This window comes from Podarcis liolepis (assembly GCF_965112155.1).
Source record: "Podarcis liolepis genome assembly, chromosome: 10".
NCBI lineage: Eukaryota > Metazoa > Chordata > Lepidosauria > Squamata > Lacertidae > Podarcis > Podarcis liolepis.
The window spans coordinates 19,647,380-19,670,604 of NC_139562.1; the positions used below are offsets into that span (position 1 = coordinate 19,647,380).

The 23,225-nt window shown below is 45.0% G+C and overlaps 1 protein-coding gene and 1 long non-coding RNA gene across 11 annotated transcripts in view; one reads left to right on the forward strand and one right to left on the reverse strand.

The window, feature by feature from the left end:
• The window catches only part of IQSEC3 (IQ motif and Sec7 domain ArfGEF 3), a 142,936-nt gene that overhangs the window by 25,913 nt on the left and 93,798 nt on the right, over positions 1 to 23,225 (reverse strand). For 8 of the 9 annotated variants that reach the window (XM_083461890.1, XM_083461891.1, XM_083461897.1 and 5 more), the window contains 3 exons: positions 20,447 to 20,735; positions 8,903 to 9,990; positions 2,255 to 2,416 (listed from right to left, as the gene is read on the reverse strand). In XM_083461890.1, the coding sequence (XP_083318016.1) occupies positions 2,255 to 2,416; positions 8,903 to 9,990; positions 20,447 to 20,735 (1,539 nt within the window). Of the gene's footprint in view, positions 1 to 2,254; positions 2,417 to 8,902; positions 9,991 to 20,446; positions 20,736 to 21,280; positions 21,370 to 23,225 lie in introns of those variants that run through there. The other variant, XM_083461896.1, reaches the window with a different exon arrangement.
• Positions 473 to 7,337, forward strand: LOC310687234. 2 transcript variants are annotated; one of them, XR_014516309.1, is made up of 4 exons: positions 473 to 629; positions 2,296 to 2,369; positions 4,476 to 4,696; positions 6,621 to 7,337. It is a non-coding gene; the product is annotated as an uncharacterized lncRNA (long non-coding RNA). The 2 variants fall into 2 exon arrangements; XR_014516310.1 differs by lacking the exon at positions 473 to 629 and adding an exon at positions 637 to 997 and having other exon boundaries at positions 2,296 to 2,360.

The following is a 23,225-nucleotide window of genomic DNA, read 5'->3' on the forward strand; positions in this document are numbered from 1 at the left end:
AACTCTCAGGCAGGTCTGAGCAGTGGAGGAAGCAAAGTTGAGGCAGGCGGCCTTATTGACTGACTGGTTTCTAGAGTGCCTGTATATGAATGAGGCACTGCACAAAAGCCAAAAAAGGAAAACACAGGAGCGGCCTTTGCGGTTACCATCTAGAAAATCACACACACACACTGGGAGGGGGGAAGGAAGAGGAGGGAGAGCAGTTTGACACTGCCAGGACAAATAGGGTTATTAAGTGGCATTTACAGCCCACTGGCATAAAAGTGATATTCTCCTTCCTGGCGTTCTCGCTGGGATAGAACAGGAGCAATCATCAGAACGCACTGAGTGCCCATCTGGTCTGTCACCCTCTTCTCACTGTGGCAAACCAGATGCTTATGGGAAGCCTGCAAGTACTAGGCCCTGAGTGCAACAGCGCTCTACCCACTTGTCATTCCCAATGACTGGCATTCAGTGACTTTTGCTCCTCTAGCTAGTGGCTAGGCCAAAGTGTCCTTCCTCTCACTTCGGCAGTCACAGGACAACTGACAGTTTAACTGCCATTCCAGCTTTGAGGGGAGAATTAAGATTTACTGCAGATGCTTGTTCTCTGGATGACGGCTGAGGCCGGTAACCAATAACCTCTGCTGGTAGGGGTGCGACCTGCCAGTGGCTCTGGGTCCTCTAGCCTGTGACTGAAGTGACCTTTCCCTTGCTTCCTCAGACACACAGCTATCCCTCTCCCTATTGCTTCTGCCCTAGTTACTTTTAATTGTGGTGCTTGTCACAAGAACATTGGAGGGAGCATGAGCCCTTGATTATGTCCAGATCGATATGCATGCAGCATATTAAAAAACAAAGGGGGATCAATATTCATTTCACTGGTTGCAAGGAATTAAGCCTGGTGGCTGTTTGACCGGAAGAAGTGGACCTTTAAATTAGGACGCCTGTGCCTGCCTGGGAAATGCATGTATGCTGCCTTGGGAGTCCCATGATGGAAGAAAAGTGGGATATAAATGTATGTACTGTACATAAATGGGAAAAATAGTTCCCAGAGGAGAAGTAATTTAAGTTGGTACTGTAAATACACCCTAGATAATCCCAAATCAGAGAAGGCCTGACCTGCATACAAAAGTCATACTGGGCCATATTCAATTAAGTTTTACTCAGTGTAGACCCACTGAAAGTAATGGAGGTCCATTACTTTCAGTGGGTCTACAGTGAGTAAAACTTAGTCAAGTTCATTAATGTCCATGGGTTTACACTGAGTAAAACCTAGCTGAATGGCACCCACTGTAATGTCATCACAGAGCAAGGCCTTTGAAACAGAACAGGAAAAGTGTGCACAAAGGGGTCTGGGAAGGGAGCAAGATAACAAGGGTGCTTGGGGAAAATTCACAACGCTCTGAGCCCACCTCCAAACCTGAACTGGCAGACATACCAGCCAATCAAACACTGGCTGAAGCTTCCTGCTTGCCACCACCGCCTCCTCCACTTGCCCGTTCCTCTCCTCTCCTGCACTACTTCTGGCTATGGGATGTGTCCTTGGCTTTCCCCAGGCTAAGTCAATGGAGGACAGGATTGCAGGGTTGGAGCAGGTTGCAGCAGGGAGAGAGCAATGGAGCTAGCAAAGAGTGGCAAGGCTGAAGGTCTTCAGCAAGCGTTTGATATGCTGGTATATCTGACAGCTCATGTTTGAAGACAGGCTCCAAGCTGTCTTTACATCTCACGTCTTTAGATATTTTAGCCCCAGTGATGCATGTCCAAGTAGCCTCAATCTGGTGTTTTGAGCTGCAACTGCCCTAGGCTCATTGCTTGAATTCTTTGTACACCTTGCCTGGCCTTGCTTGGGTCATGCTATTTATTAGTGCTGAGTCAACGTAAAGAAGGTGGGCAATGGGGCAGGAATTTCCCCAAGTCTCTAACTGATTGGGGAGTGTAAGTGTCATTAGATATTTGCAGAAGGATAATCCAGGTCCCTTGATTCCCAGCCTAAGCATCTCTCCCCTCCTCAAGTTGTTCCCATTTGTTAACGTATTATAAACCAGAACACAAACAAATCAGGCAGCCAGATTTTCCCTTCCTTAATGCCGGGGGCTTCTCTGCCTGATTTCAGTGGGGTTATTCCCAATGCTCCCCAGATGCAAACAAGAAGCAGATGCATATTTATTTCAAACAAAGAATAATAGGAAGAGAGCTGGGGGGAATAGCTGCCAGTAGAAGGAGTTGTGGATGATGGGTGAGTAAAAGAATGGGGTCTGGAAAGGCCACTTACTCTAGAACATCCCGGTTGAACTGTTTCTTGCTGTTCCCCAGGAACTCCCCGATCATCTGCCGGCTGAGCCCCTTGCGCTGCAACAGGAAATGCGCCACTCCAATCGGCGTGTCTGGTATGAAGCCCCGAGATATAAGGAACTGGATCCCCTTGTCTGGATTTCTGGGAAGTAGAGGGAGTCAAGAGTCAACTTGCTATTCCCTTCAGTACTTAAGAGCACAGCAATCTCAAGCACACTTCTTGTATCATATCAGAGCGCAAGAAGAGCCCCGCTGGGTCAGACAAAAAGGCTTGTCTAGTTCAGCATCCTCTTCTTGCAGAGACCAACCTGTAGGGAGCCAGCACGTAGGAACTGAGTGCAACAGGAATCTACTACCCATTTGTGATTCCGAGCAACTGGTATTCAGTAGCATTGCTGCATCATACAATGGAGGTAGAACATAAGACATCACAGCTAGCAATTCCACAGCACTTATATAGGCTCCCCGTGTAATTCAGAATCCTGATCGCGCAAGTTTCTAAATGCATGCAGGGAGGAGGTGAGGATGGGTAACAGAGAAGGGACAAGAAGCAGAGGCAAAATTAGCGCATCCCCACTCTACCTTCACACAATTCAAATGGCATGAGGGCTTTAAAGCCTGAATAGGGCTATTATGTAACTTAGATTGCAGGCTGTGTGTTGTTGTTTTTTTAAAAAAACTGCAAATCACCTTAGAGTTCCTTAGCAGAAAGGTGGAATATATATGCAGTAAGACACACAAATGGCAGTTACATAAGTTCCTTTCTGTGGTGTCAACTTTCATTTTACTTTTTACTTTGCAGATCTAACAAAAGGGAATTTTAAAAAATACAAATATTGCCAGCTGACCCTAATAATATGATTATTCTATCAATCCTCGTTTAAATGCACAGATTAAGATACATAGTCCATATGTCCAAATAAGTATCTAAACAAGACCAATGATCCCCACATAGAAAGGGCAGTGAAATCTTCAAGCCACTGAGTACTAGCTCGTGGGTTTTTGTCTTTCCACCCTTGCTCACAGAACCCACTTTTGTTGTCTGTTCTTCTGTTAGGCCACATTTGCACCATACATTTAAAGCACTATGATACCATTTTAAATAGCCATGGCTTCCCCAAAGAATTCTGGGAGCTGTAGTTTGTTAGGGGAGCAGAAAGTTGCTAGGAGGTTCCCTATTCCCTACCCAGAGCTACAAGGCCCTGAGTGGTTTAACAATCAATCCCTCTTCAGGGGGCACTCTGGCAACAGTAGCTCTGGGAGGGAAACAGCACTCCTGGAATTATTTGGGAGAAGCCATGAATGTAGAAATTAGCATCATGGTGCTTTAAATGTATGGTGCAAATGTGGCCTTATTCGTGGGCCCACCCCAGATATATAAAGGTGTCAAACTGACAGCCATTTTTAAAAAATAGCAGCCATTTTGGGTGCCGCAGTCTCTCTTGCTGCACTGTAGATCTGAAAAATCACTTTGGGGGGGCTGTGATCTCTCACGGCACCCAAAGTGGGCATTTTGGGGTGCTGTGTTGTGCTCTCATCACAAAAAAACCTCACCCCTATTTGTCAGTGTGAAAGTGAGGCGCAGGTCACGTACCTAGCTTGGAAACGTGTCCCAGAAGATGCACATCCTGAGTCTGAAAAAGTTGGACAGTATGTAAATTTAACCTGTCATCTGACTGATTCTGTTTGAAGTGTTGGGACTCTCTAAAAGGGTTCAACTCTTTCAGTGAGACTCCAGCGCAGAGGCGCCATCTTTTCCAGAGGATTGAGGGGGCTGATGCGACGTTGCACAACGTCCTGACATCACGCATGCGTGTTGTGTGTCAGGACATTGCACATGGGGGCCCTCTGAGCATTGAGTTCATTGTTATTTAAAGCTGAATTTGCTCCTTACGCCATTTACTTAGCATGCAGGTATAAAATAGCCGCATGGAATAAGTGCTATGTAGGTTACCACACAGTAACATTGCCCTAAAACACTTTCAGTGCTCTACACAATGTGATTTACACCACAGCCTGTGTTGTTTATGGGTTGAGCTGGCAATATTTCCTCCTGTTTTCCTGAGGAGCTAAGCAAGTTTGGCTGGGTGCTGCGGGATTCCTACAGCTCTCCTGGCTTTCCCTTCCACCTACGGAAATGGCCGCCTACACAAACACCGCTATTATAGCAACACTGCATAATGAGGCTTTCTCCATTCCAGGAATTCCACCCACTCGCTCTGGAATGTGTTGCCGCTTGAAGTGCAGAGTCACAAATGCATTCAATCAATTTGCGGGAGGCTGTCACAATTCAGAATATTACTCAATAATTGCTCACGGGGGAGTTGCATGATTGAAGACATGGAGAACAAGGCCATGCAGAAGACCTCTTGGGCCACATAGACCCAATTTTGTATTGGGCAGCGGTTATATAACGCTGTAGGTAAGCCACTGGTGTTATTAAATCCTGTCAGGAAGGTTTATGTAACCAAGCATCCCGGCATTTATTAGTGGTAGCAATAACAGTTGTTGTTCTGCGGGGAGCATTTTCTGTAACTGAAGGCTCATATACACAGCCAAATGGTGAAATGGAACAGCATCAAAGCCATTTGGCAACCAGAAATCATTATTTTTTTATCATCACTGAGGGTGTTGCACAAGAGGTAATTAATTCCATTGGGGGAAAGCAGGGCAAAAAGCAGATTGAGAATGTGGTCCAAAATGAGGTACGTGTGCATATGGAGCGGAGGTGTGGAATAGCACCAGCCCTCAGCACTTACCACAAACTGTTATTTGCTTGAGTGTAGGCCATTTGGATTTTAAAGAGGGCCAATTTTTTGTTTATGTTGTTCTTCAGTTTGAGGCAGAAGGGATGCAGTATTCTGGCTGGCTTCATTCTGGTAACATGGGTGCTAGGCAATGAGCAAATATAATAATCTTGCACCAAGCCCCCAATGGATCAGTGCATCTGGCTGCTAACCAGGCTAGTGGTTCGAGCCCAACCAGGAATGTCTGTGGGCAGGATTCCTGCATTTCAGGGGTTTGGACTAAATGACACTCGGGGTCCCTTCCTACTGTACAATTCTATGGTTCTAAGTATGTCCATAGGTGCAGCAAGAATAAGGCTAGAACAGATTGCATATCCAGTAGGAACATAGCAAGTTGCTTTATATTGAGTCATGTAGTTCAGTATTATCTGCATGGACTGGCAACAACTCTGCAGTGTTTCTTCTAGTCCTGCCTACAGATGCCAGCAATTAAGGCCTGCTGCACACATAGTAGACGGTATGCCACTGAGCTGAAACCACAGTACAGTGGTACCTCGGGTTACATATGCTTCAGGTTATAGACGCTTCAGGTTACAGACTCCGCTAACCCGCTAACCCTCGGGTTAAGAACTTTGCTTCAGGATGAGAACAGAAATCATGCGGCAGCAGTGGGAGGCCCCATTGGCTAAAGTGGTGCTTCAGGTTAAGAACAGTTTCAGGTTAAGAACGGACCTCCGCTACGAATTAAGTACTTAACCCGAGGTACCACTGTACAGGAGATATGTAGATAGTTGGGTAGGCTATATAGGTCAGCAACATCTCCACTCCTAGGGCATGTCTGTAGCCACACAGACTAGCTTTCTACCCAGGACTAGCTGCTTCTCTGGTCTTTCTAACGTCTGTTCTTGGGAACCACTTAGGATTCTGCCACCTCCCTCCTTATTCATTCATGGGGAAGAATAACAGCACCTATCTGCTTGGCCCCAGACTTACCACAGGCTTGGGCTGGACATGGTAAGTCTGCAGAAGTCAACTGTGCCCGTGCTCACGCCTGTTCTTCTGCTCTCCTCCACCTCCCTTTCCCTGCCTTAACTCAGCCTCACTTGAAGGAAACAGGAAACAGCAGGGTCTGGTTGCAGGTTCCACTGCCCAGGGAGCTGGCATTCCAAGTGGACCAGATGTGGGTGTGTGGCCCAAAGCAGGCAGGGGTTGGGTTCCAGTGGTGGCAAAACCAGAGGCTGGTTAAAGGCAGGCCGAGGTCCAGATCAGGAAAAGAGACAGAACTAGGCAATCCTTATGCTAGAGAAGAACTGTTCAAGTGGAGTAGACAGCTCTGAGGCCAGAACACTATAGTGCCTGGCCAGCTGACTGAATGCTAAAGCAAATTAGTAGTGCAGCTTAGGTGGCGCTCTTGACACCCACAACTTGGGCCAGACAGATGTGCAGTATGGAGTTCTTAGAGCCAAGCTGTGATTTCTCAGAAAAGGTTTTTTTCTAATAAAATTTCTGAGTATGTGTTTTGGTTCCCCTCTGAAAAAAGAGAGGACCACATTGCAGAATAGTCTCCAAGTATTCTCCGTCTCCCTTGCCCCCACACAGTGCCCAGGATCAATGCAAAGTCTGGAGTATTGTGTGGGATGCAAAATGATGGTGAGGTTGCTGACATCATAGCCGCTAAGAAAGAAGCCATGCCACTGCCACTGCTGAGAGGTTGCTGTATCGGTTGGAGAAAGCCCCACCTTTGCTTTGAATTTTGCTTTCGGTGAAATGTTTGTGACATACCTAATGCAACTGTGTCCATGCCAATTACCTTCCAGAAATGTCATCAACTCAAGTGGCAATACAGCCTTTCTTCTAACAGTCTTCACAGCAAGCCAAAACACAGAACAAATAAAGTAGTTGGAATGTCCCTTTTGATTGCAAAGGAAGGTGCCCTGCGGTCACCCAGGTAAACAGCAAAGCCAAAAACAACACATTTTCTTTCTGCTGTGCATCTCAGAGCTGCTCCCCATGTAATGATTTCAAGTCAAAGGAAATACTCCAGCAATTCTCTCCCATAAATTTAGAATTATGAGTGGAGGTTCAGAGAGCTGTTTTAGGTACACTAAAAGACTTGGGCAGAAAACCGACCTACATAGAGGACAGAAAAATCTGAAGGGCAAAACTAGCAAAATGTTTCTCTGAAATCTGCTGTCAGCATAATTCCAACTACGCGTGAGTCTAAAGGTGGGTGGTGTAACCTAAGATATGAAATTGGCCTTTTTGGACACAATCAAAGAAACCAAAGCAATTATAATAAACAACCCGTTATTATCATGGTTAGTGTGTACAAATACTTATATTGGGCACAACCCAGCCAAAGCACTTTTTTCAGTCAAACTGCTAACCATGTGCTCCATTATCTTTTGTTCTTGAAAAAAGAAGCTTAGGAGCGTTAAACTTTGATTTCAGAGCTTTGCAAATTTTGGCTGACCTTGACTGCCAGCCAATATATGACCCATTAACTGAAGCAACCATTGAGGTCCTCCTCCAGACATCCTGCCTTCAGGTGTCAAATGGGTAAATACCAGAGACAAAGCCTTGGGGGTGGCTCCCTGAATCTCCCCCTAAGAAATCCATTTGACACTTGCTTCTCAGTTCGTTTCAAGGCAAGTAAAAACTGTTTCACTCGAAAGAGCTATTCTTCACATAGCAAATGATTCTGAGAGTATGCTGACAACACTAAGGCAGCCCTCCTGCAATTTGATTTATGGCAGCCGCAGGGCAAAGGTTATTATTCATATGAAGCTGCCCGAAGTTTGGTAGAATGTGCTTAGTTTTTTAAAAAAAAATATGAGAGCCAATATGGGTGCAATTGATAGAACATCAGTCCTCGATCCAATTCTTCACTCAGCCATGAAGCACATGGGTTAGCCCAGGGTGAGTCATGTTTTCTAACCCTAAGTGTTGTGAGGCTAAAATGGGATAAAACCCTGTATATGCTGCCTTGAGCTCCCTGGGAGAAGGGTGGGATAAAAATAAAAAAATGCCAAAAAAATTGCATGTATTTCAAGTTCTACATTCATATTAATGTTTGAGTTAATAAAATGAGCAGTCCCGGAGATACGCCATCTGCTATTACCATCCAACAAATGGAATAATAACCAACTGTTAAAGTGCATGACGAAGCTATAGAAGGGCAAATTGCAATATTCCCCCAAGGATTACTGAGGTTCAGAGAATCATGCTGAGAGCCAATAGAAGAGGCCCAAAGTGCCTCTTCAAAAACCGAGTCCAACATGTAATGTTTTTGACCTCCCCTGACTCCAGTTTCCCGGCTGCTGTGCCTGGTTCCCTCCCCCCACCCCCCACCCCCAATACCTACAGCTATTTTTCACAGCACAGTTGCCTTAGCTGAGCGAAAGAAGGAGAGAGGGATAGGGGAGAGAAAGATATTAACTTGCTGCTGCCTGGTATATAATTATACCAAGCCCGCCAAAAGAAAAATGGCAGCCAAAATGCTCACGTCAAAAGTGGCAAATCTCTGTGGAGAGGGCATGAAAACTGAGGTAATTTTTAAATTCTTTTTTAAAATCCGCAGATGATAACTGGGATGTTTATGTCTCATTCCCACACAGCTCTATTTAGATAGCAGCCAGAGAACTCTCTCAAGTGCTGTGGACACTAAGCACTTGGGAGTCCTTTCTTTCCCCCTCTGCAACAGAGCTTCAGGGCAACTGCCTGACCCAAAATAAAACAGGTTCTGCGTTTCTTAGGTGGCCGAACCCTTAAACATGAAAGTAATGTGACTTGAAGAAGACATTTTTCCCCAACAGCCTTTGTTGTCTCAAATTGAGGAAAGCCACGGGAGATTAAAAGATTTAGTATTATTAGCCACTTACATGTTAAAGAGGTTTAGCCCAATGCGGTAGAGCCGCTTCCTCATGGTGTCCGTGGAAAGAGTAGGAGATTTGCAGCTGGCCGGGTTTTCACAGTGATACCGCGGGAGACTCAAAATCATGGCCTGCAGGGCTTCCTTTGAAGACAACTCTGAGGCAGACTTGGCCGAGGTGGAGGTGCTGCTGCTGCTCAGTTGCTCTGAATTGTCCACATTTTCTGCCTCCGAGCCCTTGTTCTGCCCAGCTTCGTGGCTGGAGCCGAACTCCAGCTTCTGCACCATCATTTGTTCTTGGTCTGCTTCCCCTCCCACCAAACCGTTGGTGTTGACGTTCCCCTCAGTTGCCGTATGACTATTCTGAAGGATTCCGGAGTCAGGCTGCCCCTCGGAGACAGCTTGAGGCTCTTGGTTCTCTTTCCCAGCTTCCTCTGGGATTTCTTCTATTTTGGCAGCTTGAGAAACCCCCGCCTGGGTGTTGTTGGCAAGGCAGTTTGCCATAGACACCGAGGTAGATGAGGAGACGGAGAAGTTCTTGTTGTCAATCTGGACGGTGACGTCCCGGAAGGCCATCATGAGGGTGCTGCTGCTCTTTGGCAACGTATCTGGCAGCAGCCCTTCCTCCTTCTCTTGATCCTTCAGTTCGGCTTCCAAGTCTTGGTTTGGCTGCATCGCGCTGAATGTCTCCCTTATCTGGTAGGAGCTGCCATCTTGAAGGGAACACATCGTCTTCAGGCTCCATGTGCTGAGGGCGTCATCTATAGACTTGGCCAAAGACTGGACTTGCTCGGTGAAAGAGTCCTCCAGCTCAGTCAGCGCCCCGCTTATGGTAGCTGGCAAAGACGGAGACCTCACCAAGGGGATGCCAACAAAGTTATAGCCTTCCACGAGGGCCTTCTCAGCAGAAAAACTTTCAGAGTTCTGGACTCGGACTTTCCTCAGTGAAATCCGCCGGGGCATGCGACTCTCCAGGAGCGAGTTCCGTATCTTCTCAAAGTTTTTGCTGAGCTGGTACTGGCGGAAGGCAGTCTGGATGGTGCAGGCTGCCCTCCGAGAGACCAGGTGGCCTCCATATTTGTGCTCTAGCATTTCGATCTGAAACAGAAAAGCAGTATTTTTAAAAATTGATTTCTGAACCAGTTTCCGCGACTTCAATTTACAGATTGCTCTCTAAGTATGCTCTCGAAAATTCAATACCGCATTTGTGAGTCTCTTTTCCCTGCTGTGTGCACTGAGGGGCTCTGGAAACGATATACTTGGCTCACAAAGGAATGGTTTCCTTTTCTTGCAGGGCCCATATCCAGTTCTACCTAGGGGGTGGATGAGAGGATGCATCTCCCCCAATTTGAGCCATTATGTCAAGGGGGGGCCAGGGTCCGTATTTCCTCCCACACACCTGGGACAGTGGCTTCACCTCTGCTGTCTCAGCATGGGCATGCAGAAGCAGAATGCCCAAATGTTGCTGCACATCAGCGATATTTGAATGTTTCATCCCCACCTGTACATATGGGGCCAGTAGAAATGGGACTGAAGTCCCTTGTGGGCAGGGCACACTCCCCCCCCCCATGTGCTAGGCAGAATCAGGGGATGAGTATCATCCAATCTAGCCTTATGTATTTGCATACTCTGCGATTCCAGCTGTGCTGCTTAAAAATATTTATTATATGTACCCTATTTGTTAGAACAAACGATCCAAGCATATACACCAAGAGCTAGATACTTCTGGTCCATAGAGCACTCTTGGCCCTTTTTAATTTTATATAGTTTAATTACCTTTTACATATTATCATTTCTATATTTTTAACTTTCTGTGTTTTATTTACATTTGTTTTAATTTTTGTGAGCTGCCTTGAGTCCTGGTTCTGGGTGGAAGGTGGGACATCATCATTATTAAAAATAACCCTTATGTTCCTCAGCAAGATAGGGTCATCGATGAACCAAAAACCTCCCTCCACTTCTAAATATTTTGCTCCTTAATAATAATCAGCAATGCAAGAACTATAAACAAGGGAGAAAAAGATAGTGGTGATGTGTGTCCTGCAATGACACCCCAAAAAGAACTGAAGATCTGGTTTAAGAGGTTAGAAATATCACCAGGGATAAATATCAAGAGGAGTGAGAAGATACAAACACCCTGGATGGGCTAGTTATTGATGAATGCCCAGAAAAAAACCACTGAATTAGTCAAGGAAAGCATGGCCAAACTGGGCATTGTGCACAGAGCCTGAATGCTCTGCCCGGTTTGTCTGAAGACTTTTTGTACCAATAGTCTCCTTCTTGCTACTTCACTGATAAAAGCTTAAGAAGAGGACCACTGGAGTGTGCTTTCGGTCCACACCATATACATCATCCCAGCTTTGGTCCCCATGAATGATCATTAGGTGACAATGGCAGCGGTGGTGCTAATGCAGGTGATGGATGGAATTGGTGAAGAAAGTTGAAAGGATGGACACTAATTATCCCCGTAGAGATTTACTGAGACCAGGGTTGGCTTCGTTCTTCTTTCGCCTGATAAATTACTTTGTTCTTCTTCAGAGTTCTGGAGGAAACGGGGGTTTGTAAGATTTCAATTAATAAAATGAATGAATTGGAGAGGGAGGGCCAAGTGATGGAAATCACCTTTGCATTGATAAGCAGACTACCATATGGGAACCCAACTGATCATGCTGCCACAGGAACACCAGCCGCTCTCTGCCCTTACTAATGATGCCATTACTTAGAATAATAAATAATGAATTTTATTTATACCCCACCCTCCCCAGCCGAAGCTGGGCTCAGGGTGGCTAACAACAATCAAAATAATCCAACATTCTAAGAACCTTTCATTATAAAAATTAATTAAAATCAAATTGATGGCAACCATTAAACAAAATTCTGTGCAGATTGCCAGCGGAGGGGGTCAGGCTGCGCCCTGACCAAAGGCCTGGTGGAACAGCTCTGTCTTACAGGCCCTGCGGAAAGATGTCAGGTCCGCAGGGCCCTAGTCTCTTGTGACAGAGCGTTCCACCAGATTGGAGCCGCGGCCAAGAAAGCCCTGGCTCTAGTTGAGGCCAGCCTAACCTCTCTGTGGCCTGGGATCTTCAGGATGTTTTTATTTGCAGACCGTAAGTTCTTCTGTGGGACATACCAGGAGAGGCGGTCCCGTAGGTACATCTGAATAAGATTGAGCATCACACTGCATGATTCTCAAGAAACGTCCACCCCAGTTATTTCTCTCCTGCACAAGTATGTACACAATTCCCTCTATTTCCAATGCTCAGGTTATGAATGCTGTTGCATATGTAGCCAAAATGGCACTATCCTTGCAGGAGAGAGGTATCAACAGGCTTGGGGGAATCCTGAGGTTTTGCAGAAGTGCACATTTTCTTCCGTCTTCCCCTGCCTTGTCTATCAGCAGCTACTAGAAACAGGGGCAGCAAAGGACGTGTGTGTGAATGCAAGCTTCCACAGGTGCAGCTGATACAAGTATATGTGCACATATTGATGTGCATGTCTGTACATCACAGTGCTTATCTAGGGCCCACTGAACTGGCTGGATGCATCTGCTGATGCACATGGCCATATGGGGACACAGTTGAGCACAATTAGCTGCCCGTGAAGGCAGCCAGAATTAGGGCCAGAATTCTGAGTGGCGTAGAGTTGTGCCACTTCCCCCAAATTATTTTTGGATGTCTTAAGGGATGGATTTTGTCAATAAGTCAGAATCAGTTTGGGCTGAGGGTCTTTCTCTGAATAATTAAAGCATCTCTTTTTCCATTTCCCAAGTTCTAAGAGTGATTAGGAGGACTAAACGCTTTCTGCCCACTGGGCTCTACTCTAATGAATAAAACATTATTGCAACCCCATTTTATCCAGTATATGAGATGGACAGTAGAAGCAAATGATTTAGGATGAATTCAGATGGCCTGGTTGACATGTTGCCATTTTTACAATGATGCTGGAATGCTGCACAGGTCATATGAACCCTTCAGCACATGTCTGGGTTGCACTCTCTCATGTCCTGATCAAAGTGCAACTTGCTGAGTCACAATGCGGCAACATGTGCTGGAGACTCCACATGGCAGATTCAGCATTAGCATTGGGGGAAATGGTTAAGTGTACTAGCAGTGAATTATTTACATTTAAGGCCAAAATCGTGACCAATCATTGTCCACTATAACAGACACATGGTATAAGCGCAGCAGACAATATCCATAAATTAGATGGTATCTTAGGCTTGTTACGCAGAAACTGAGAGACTCGGAGATATCAAATATCTCCGGGTTGCCTGGAGAGCCATGTTTTAGACATTTTAAAGGGGGGGGGGTTTGCCCAGGATATTAACTGATCTTATACCTTTTTGTATTTTTATTTTGTATTTTTGTATTTTTATTTTGTATTTTTTGTATTTTTGTTTTATTTTTATTTTTTGTATGATAATTGCTGTTGTTTCTGATGTTTCTGATCTGTTTTACATTTGTTTTATGGTTCTCTTTGTAGGCTGTCTTGAAAATCTAGATTATTTGAATAAAAAGAAGAAAACAGCACCCCATATTAAAGCCTTGGCTCACACTAAGCCCTGAGATTCCCATGAGGAAATAAGCACATTTAAATAAAGCATATACATTTAAAAAATAAAGATATATAAAATAATACTTGTGCAGTGAAGTGTCTCTCCTGTGGTCCTATTTGCTGCAAATAGCACTGTTGGAGACAAACAGCAGCGCCAGGGTGCAATTTTGCTGAGTAAATAATATGGGACAAAGGGTTAGACTCACCACGTACTGCAGTGCTGATGTGGATCTGAACCCCAATAGCAGCTTTTGCTAAGGATGAAAGCCTACTTATAAGCACACTTTTAAGTAATGTGTAGCTTGGAACCCTGAATGTATGGCCTAGTTGTTACAAAGCTGATTAAAGTATGCCTTGCTATTAATAAAGCTGAAAATGTCATGGTGGCCACAATAGTAGGAACCATCAGCTATGTGGTTGACTACTTGAGGTTTCTGATGAATCAACAGCTTCTCTATGAGTTTGTGTGTAGGAGTGAATAGATGGGAACCACTCAACCTCTCTCATTTGAAATTTTGAGATTTAATTGCTAGCCTGAAATAAAAGGACTACCCTGCAAAAATAGGCTGTCTTAACATGGTACAGTGACTGTGTGACTAAATTAAATAGGGCAAGTGACCTGCTTGCATCGTATAGCTTTCCAACATCTTTTCCCAGCAGAACATACAGTATTTTGTGCAGAGTGCCATGTCTGCCATCTGGGGCAGGAAGGAACTCACTACATGATGGGCTCAAGAGATGAGAAGCTGGCATCAGAGGGGTGACAATCCCCATGGTAGGTGTAACATGTAGACCAGCTGCCATCAGCCCCTTGAGAAGTACTTCTTGGGCATCACCTTGGACAAAGATGTGTCTGAATGCTCCCTTATGTACGAAAAGCTCTAATTGGCTAAAAACTAGCACACCATTGTTGCCATATGGGTTTGCTTGGGCTAGGAAGAAGAGAGGTCCAGACTTCTATCATTCCCTTACTCGCCTTTCTTTCTGACGAAAAAAGCCCCAAATGTTGTAACCTTTCCTCATAGGGGAGTTGTGTGTGTGCTTTAAGTACTTAAATTAAAATATGCTAATCTGTGGCTCGATTAACCAGGCAGCTTTTAGTTAGACTTGTCTAACCAATTAATTGATTAAACGTTGTAGCCTTAACATTTGGGGGAAGCTGTTTAGAATTCTGTGCCAAAGATGCCCATCACGGACACTTGGTTTTTTGGAACTGGGAACTGTGCCAGGCCAAGAAATCCCTGCTGTCTGGAGTGGAGCTCAAATGACACACACACAATCACAGCTATGGCCAACACTTAAAAAAAAATCTTGCTGCACCAATCCCTGTCTATATCTGCCTTCTTGTTTCTCCCTGCTGCGTGGCAAGGCAAACCTTGACTGGAAACCTTGATTTGGGGGAAAGGGCCATAGGGAAGTACGTACATGCATACATTCATAAATAATTTTATTTGTATGCTGCTTTTCCACAATTCAAACCAGCTTATAATGTGAACTAATGCATAACTACAACATAACAAAAGTGGCCATAAACAACAAACAAAACATTAAAAAATACGCAACCCAAATGAACTTCCACATAAATCTAAATTGGGTACTAAAAAACAACAGCAACAACACCCCTCCCTTCAAAAACAACAACCAAACACCAAACAGCCCAGTCCATTAACATTTCCATTTAAAACGGAGGAACTGAAACACTCTGAATTTGGGCTGGACTATACAATTACACCTCCAGCTTCTTGTTGGATAAGAATTATCCCTGATAAGAATTAAATAAATGGCAGGAGCACAAACTTTTCTAAGCAATGCTCCCGGGGGGGACATTGTTTTAATAATGGAGGCAGCCCTAAATGGCTTCACTGAATGCCTAAGCCCTTGCTGCAAAAGTAGCAGGAAATTTCTTTCTATCTGCCTTGCATGCAGAAAGTCCCAGGTTCCATCCCCAGCATCTGCAGGCAGGACTGGGAGAGGCTCTTACCTGCGACCCTGAAGACCTGCTACCAGTGTAAGCAGTGCTGAGCTCGATGGACCAATGATCTGACTCAGTGTAAGGCAACTTGGATGTTTTCCTGTGTGAGCCATGAGGGTGAAACAGGTTTGAAAGTGGTTTAAGTGCATGACACAGACATGACAGTGATGGAGAACCTGCTTTATAGGCAGAAGGTCCCAGGTTCAAATTCTCAGCACCTCCAGGTAGGCCTGGGGAAGTTTCCTGTCTGGGAACGCTGGAAATCCACTGCCGGTCCGTAGGGACAATGCTGAGCTTGATGGCCCAAAGGTCTGGCTCATCGTCATGGAGGATATGCGTGCAGATATTTCTACTTCTGCATCTCAGTGCAAAAAATAAAGACTTGTGGAAACTTGTGCAAAATGAAGTTATGCATAGGACCTAATGCACAAGAGGTTTGGTACCTAGGTTCAGCAGGTATCTGACCTAACTGGTTGCTAAGACCAGGCCATACAATGGGATACCACCTTCTCAGAAACACTGTTAGCTACCAAAAGTAGTTCAAGGTTCTGTTGCTGACATTTATGGCCTTAAACAACTTTGGACCAGCAGACCACCTCCCCAGGTAGGGACCTAACCAAGATCTTCTAAGGGGACCCTGCTGGTTGCTCCACACCCAGCAGATTTACACCCACAGAAGTGGGCCTTCTCAGTGATGGCACCCAATCTCTGGAATACCCTCCCTTGGGCAATCCGGGAGGCAGGAATGATCTTTTAAGCTCTTAAAAACACATATCTCTACCCAAGCCTTTCTGGACTTCGACTCTTAATTTTTAATTCTGTTTCACACACTGTTCAGTTTTATCTGTGCTAAAAAATTTTTTCCAAATACAGATTTTTATTAAGTCAGCCTTCACCAACCTGGTAGTGTTGTCCTGATGTTTTGGACTAAAACTCCCATCAACCTCAACCAACACTATGCTTGGTGGGGCTGGTGGAAGTTGTAGTCCAAAACATCTGGAAGGTATCAGGTTGATGAAGGCTGCATTAATTGGTAAAGTTTTCTTTAAAAATTTTTTTTTTAAATAAAATGAATGAATAAACTATAGCTGGCTTATTTTTCAATAAGCTAGACTGCAGATGTCATGCACGCTTACCAGAGAGTAAGCTCCACTGAACACAGGGGGACTTATTTCCATGCACATGATTGTGCTGTTAATCTCCATTTTTCAGAGGCTGCCTGCTCACTGGAACAGAGCTCTGCTACTGCTTTAGCTTTCATTCTTGATCGCGGACTGTAGATTTAATTTGTTCATCTCTAGATTCATTAAATACCAATTGTACTGCATTTCCCAGGATTTTTTTGTGGGTTTGTTTGATTTCACCTATATCCTTTATTTTTTTAAAAAAAGTTATCCATGCAATATATTTCCAATTATACTTTGTTGCTTCATTTTGCCTTTCTCAAGGGAGGTGGTGGGAACATTTGAACTTCTCCAGTTTTCAAACTTTTTCTGGGTTTAACTAGTAAGAAAACAAAAAGAAAGGAAATGATTGGATTTTTAAAGTTTGTCTTGTTGGACCAAAGCTTGCCAACATAGAAAAAGTTGCAGTCTCTTCTTCTCAAGAAATAAATTCATGGCTGATTCCTGACTTCTAGGTTTCAGCTTGGGTCAAGGTGAAACCCCCACACCTAAAATGTGAGAAGCACTGCCCTACCCTTCTTAAGGAAGCTACTTCCGTTTGAATTTCAAGGGGAATTTAGGCTTTTTGCGGGTGCTGGATACTTACTGGTGTCATCAGCTTTGGGTCAAATTTTTGGATGTGAAGGTATTTTTTTTCCTATTGGTGAGCTTTACATTTCCTTAAATGTTGGTGCATGTTAATTGCTGGTATTTTTTATTGTTCTGTTGTAGCAATAAGTATACTTTTTATTATGCATTGTTGTTATTCTACTGCATTTGGACTTCTTTTTTGTATATACATTTGCTGTGAATATAGATGCATTTGTGGAAATTGTAGTTTATAAATAAAATGACTGTGACTATGAGCAGTTTTATGTAGATTTCCTCTTATATTTTACCATGTTTATTAATGAAGCAGCTGACAGGCTAGAGGGCAAGTTGGTCAGGCGAACAGATGTAGTTGACTGTAAGACTCCTGTACCTTCAATAGTTGTGTGGTTTTTTTGGGGGGGGGTGGAGCTTGTTGCTTTTGTGTCACAGTGTTGCAAGAGTGAGGAAAAAACTTTGCATGCCAAATTCAGCATAGGGCCAGCCTTGGTATAAGACAAGTGAGGCAGCTGCCTCAGGTGGTGCATGCAAGCTGGTCTGTGCACGGGGTAAGTAGCCAGCCCAGTCATTCTTCCTGATATATCTGTTGGAGGATGAAGCTGCGAGTGGCACACAGCCTGTCCTATGCCTTCGTGGAGGACACTGACCCATGTCCAATATTCAGATAAGTTTGACTTGCCAGCCCAGCTGGCTTCTATACATAGAATGGGAGAGGGTGCCATCTTGTCCTTTGCTTCAGGCAGCACAGTATCTTGAGCTGGCCCTCGTTCTGTACAGTTAGAATTTTTATCTCTACATCTCTATTTCCATTGCAGTTATCTGCAGAAGGTATAGAAATGCAAATTACAGGGGGTTGGGCTAGATGACCCTCAGGGTCCCTCCCAACTACATGATCCTACAAACCTTTCTGTTCAGCTGAGACTGGCTGGCGGTGAAGGAGATTCCTCTCTTCTCCTCTGAGCCAGTAGGCCAGCCAAGGCTCAAGAAATCATGGAGATGCCATTCCCCACTTAAGCTCAGCCTCCCCTTTGGCTACTCGCCCTTTAGCTACTGTCAGGGGCTCTTACTCACACAGATGGGGCATTATAGCTCCACTCAGCTGGTGACAGGAGGGAATGGGGATGCTAAGATAAGAGGGTGTATCTGATGGCAGCTGCGTAGCCCAGAACAGATAAAATGCAAACAAACCGTCAGTCACTGGAGCAATGCGACTGCATGTGCAGTCCCCTCTTTACCCCCTTTGTTAGGAAATTCAACATCTTTCAGGGGAGTGCTTTTAAAAGAAATCTCCTTTCGCACACTTCTCCCAGATATGCAGAAACACACTGTATGTGGGTAATGCTGCTTTGGCTACAAAAGGTGAATGAATGTCCCCATTTTGCTTCCAAACAAGTTGGCAAAGAGCTACTGGTTTTTCTCTTAGACGTATCAATTAGCCAGTTGGGATTTTCTGGCACAACGAGCAAGGCTTCAGGCAACAGGTACAGTAAACTAGTACTAGCCAGTAAACTTTGGATTCTGCCATGTTCTATCCTATTCCATCAGATTCTGCTAGGTTCGACCCCAACTTGCCTGGCTCCTCAGTATGCTGCTCTGACCCACTGGTTCTGCTACTGGTCAGACTCTTTAGGATGTGGAACCGCCACCTCCTGACCAGGATTTCTTAAAAGATTAAAAGCTGGAAATCCCAATTCAGTCTTGCATCTTTGGAACTTTGGCATGACACCAATGCATAACTGGAAAATCATTTCCCCAGTATACAACTGGATGCACATTATGGGTTCCTCTCTCGGCGTTAGCCCTCAGCCATCTCCAACTTGGTGCCCTACAGATGTTTTGGACTACAACTCCCATAATGCTGGGCTAGGGCTGATGGGAATTGTAGTTCAAAAACACCTGGAGGGCACTAGGTTGAAGAAGGCTGCAGTACAGGTTTCAGTGCAGAAGTTTAGAAATGTAATGAACTTGGACTTTGGATGGAGAAATGGATGCTCAGAAGGAGCCAAAACATTTATCTGGGTGAACAACAACAGTGACAATGAAGAAGTAAACACAACAATCCTCGGTGCATCTATTCAGTCCATTGGGACTTGCTCCCAGCCAGGTAGATGTGTGATAGATGCAGCCAAAAACATGTATAAACGCACAATGAGATCAGAAGCTAGGCCTGGCACCCAGAAATGCAGTGAAGAACCAGCTCCTGGTCCATCTCAGCTGCATCATTTTCCCTGTATGGAGGTGCAATAACTGGACATGTTTCAGCCCCTTGCATTTTTTCAACCCATCTATGCTGCTGCTAAAGGCACAGGAAGGAGTCTATTGACATTTTTTTTTAAAAGACCAACACGCAAAACAAATCTAGGAGCTCATCTGGAGTGCAGTTGTGATATTTTGTTGATTAACTATCAGGTGTTAGGTCCCTGCTAGACCCAGGCACATAACACAGTGATCTAACAAACACCAACCCAGATCTACATGTTTTCTTTTCCCTGGGCTTTGAACCCCCTGTGATAACTGCAGTGTATACAGCAGACCTTGTATGGCTGACTTTAAAAAGTGGGGAGCAGTGATGAATATACATTGCAGTTCTTCTGCTCCAGACACCTTTCACTGTGGGGGACAAAGTAAGGTATGTAAAGCCTCAATCCTTGATCTATCTGTCAGATGAGTAAGAGGACCAGTTTTGAATTGTGGGGTGCAGCTTGTATAGCACTGCTTGGTGAAGGGTCTGTGGGGTGAATGATGTATCCCTGGGTACCGTGAGCCAAAAGTAACAGGCACTGAGAGCTGGTCTATGTGTTGGTTTCGTGACAGAAATCTGCGCCCTTTAGGCAAATTTCTTGTCCTTTGGCTGAACTGTGCAGAAATCCTGCATCGGGAACATTGAAGAGCAATGTAGAAAGTCAGCCTATTTTCCAATCTAGCCCAGGACTAGCTCTGGCTAGCAGCAGCTTTCCAGAATCTCAGGCAGGGAGAAAATGGGTGTGGCTGTCTTTCACAATGTCTGCTACCTGCTCCTTTTAAATGGAAATGCCAGGGACTGAAGCCAGGGACTCCCTGCATGCAACACGTGTGCTCTGCCTCTGAGTCGCGGTCATTTCCCCCATCTGTTATGCCCGTTCCCCCCACAACCCACGTCAATGGCGGTGGTCTGCGGGGCAGTGGTGATGCACATGGAAACTAAGCTAAAGAGTGGATCAATGGCCCCCAGCCCGCCCCGCCCCGTCTCCCACGGCATGAGGAGAAGCTGGTGTACCTGTTTATTCTTTAAGTCAAGGGAGAGCTCATAATCGGAAGTGGCGGCATGGGAACATGTGGCTGCCCCTTTGCTGCGCTGGCCTCTCACGGGGGAACCCGTATGGTGGAGGCTGGCCTTCTGCACCAAAAGGGAGCACCCCGCAGCCTGATCCGCCTGCTCTTCCTGCAGCTCCGCATGCCGGGCTTTTAACTTCAAGGTGTCGGACCTGCCTTCCTGTCTGCTGGCCTCCTTCGGGTCCTCCGCGTCACACCCGGGTTTCTTGCTGGCTGAACCGCAGGGATCGTCACTGTGAACAAAACGCAACGTTTCTCTTTTGTTTATTTGGTTTTTTGTTTTTCTTTTGCTTTTTTGCATCCCCTTTTCGTGTTCATTCCCTAGCCTTCAGTAGCTAACAGCCGCAGAGCATTGTCGCTGTGGTTGGGCAGAAGCACGGAAGCTCCTGGGCTCTGGTTAAAAAGCTGGCGCTGAGTAGGCCCTTGCACTACTACGAGGAGCGTGGCAGGGGCAGGGGAAACCATCGCTCTTTCCTCTCCTCCGCTGTGTTACACACCAAGGCCGTTGAGGCAGTATAAAGTGAGGGGAGGCCTACACCATCTGTGGCTCACCAAGCCAACACACACACACAATGTTATGGTAACCCACTGGGGTCATGACTTCCCCCAGTTGCTGCTTCCCTGAGACTGCAAAAAAATGGGAGCCTTGTTGAGCTCCTGAGAGGCCAAAATGCTTAGCAGGTGGCCTACATTGGGTGTGTTCATGAGGCAGATATAGGCCAATCCTTTTCAACCAAGGCATAAAAACAAAAGTGTCTGTATTCAACTTATACGTTACAGGGTATGCCTCAGGTATGTGCAGTGTAACAGCCAAATTGTGAGATGAAAGAGCCCCGACCAAATCAGAGCCATACAACTCTCTGGTGCTGTAAGCACCCTTATATAAAGTGTGGCCTAAGAGAGAAGGACTTTTATCAGTATGTAATGATAACAGCATGAACAGAATATTTTGTAGGTCTAACTCTCGAAATGAGTGGTGTTGTGTAAGACTTATCTGTGTGTTTTTCATTTAGGCAGAGTATGAGGTAATGTGCTTGTTCTTTTTGGTGCTTGTTTTATATTTGTACTCATAGCTTTATGTACAAGTTTTTTTAAGTGGTAAGGAGGTAGAAGTGTGGTGAAAGCAGTTTGACAGATGAATAGAAAAAGAAAACCACCACTGTTAAAATTACTGCAAAACTTACTGCCAATCAGGAGGAAGTAGCCGAATTATGATAAGTTGCTGGTTCCCTATTTGTTCTTTTTATTGCTTGAAGCCCTAGCCTGAGAATGTTTACTCAGAAGTAAGGCCCATTGTGTTCAGTGAGACTCCCAGAAAAATGTGTGTTTTCTTTCCCTACACACCTATGGAGCTGAAATCCTGAATTTGCATCTAGACTCCTCCCATCCTCGGGCACAAAACAAAAACAGAACAGAAATTATATCACTAACAGTAACACACAGTCAATGATCCAACAGGCACTTGCACACACAAAAAGAAATTCAGTGTGCACTGATCTAAGGGCCCACCCTATAATTTTCACCAACACACTGACTTCTGAAACACATCAAAACCAAAACCAAAACCTTCCTTTTAACTTTACACAGTTTAAGAAGTGGTTAGTGGTTTGGCAAGAGAAGAATAGTTGCTACCATGGGAGACTTCCGGGTTAGCGCCTCCGGCAATGGCGGATTTCCTCTGATCGGGAGGAATCCGCTTCGTGGAAATTAGGGTCTGGACCGCCACGGCGAGGCGGAGACCCATCAAAAACAACAGGCGGGAGAAGCCTGTGGACGTGGGATTCGGCAGGCACCTTTTGCGCCTCCCCTACTCGCGGGGAAACCCGGTTTCGGGGATCCGGAGCGACGTGGGGTGAGCGGCGCGGTGCTTCGAATCGACTGCTCTTTTCACGGAGTGAAGCTGCATTGCTGTTGCTGGAGAGCGCTGACTTTTTCCTGTGGACAATTGGACTTTAAACAACTACCCGTGAGTAGAACGGAAAATTGGACTATGAAACATCTTAATTTGGCACCGAAGCGGGAAGGTCTAAACAGGAAGTCCGCCTTCCGCTTTTGTAAATTGATTGAAGCAAAGACATTGCAAGCTAAAGTCTGGAAAGTCTTTTGCAAAGGACTAAATTTCCATCAGCTAAAACTACTAAACCCCCCTTGGAAGCAGGAGAAGAGGGGGGAAATCTTAGATTGTTCAAGCCTGCAGGAGAGAGAGTAAAGAAAGATAAATTTCCACCGCCTTGAACCTGGGAACGGGTTGCTAGGAAGACAGACTTTTTGGGAAAGTTCATTGACTGTGAATAAAACGTTTGTTGATAGATAGTTTAAAAAGAGAAACATATTGATTCCAATGTTTCCTTTTGCATTTAAAAGGAACAAAATATTTGAAAAACGAAAGTAATTTTGTTGCTGGATCTGCTTTTAAAAGGACGGATACAAATAGAAATTGTTTCCCCTAGAGGGAGCTTTTGAAACTGTTGTTGGAGTCGATCTGGGGAATTCTCCAGCTGTAGAGATTAAAGATCGTGAGAACCAGACATTGACCTTGAACAAGAATGTGCCCAGAAGAAGCCTTAGTGATTGCTTTTTGCAAGACAAGCGCTTTATTGAAACAGCTACATGAGAAGATGGATTTGATGACTGTTGCAGTTAATAATTTTGGACAAACAGTGAATACCTATATAGAAACCACTCAGGAACTGACCCAGGAATCTGCTTTGACGGGGCAAGTT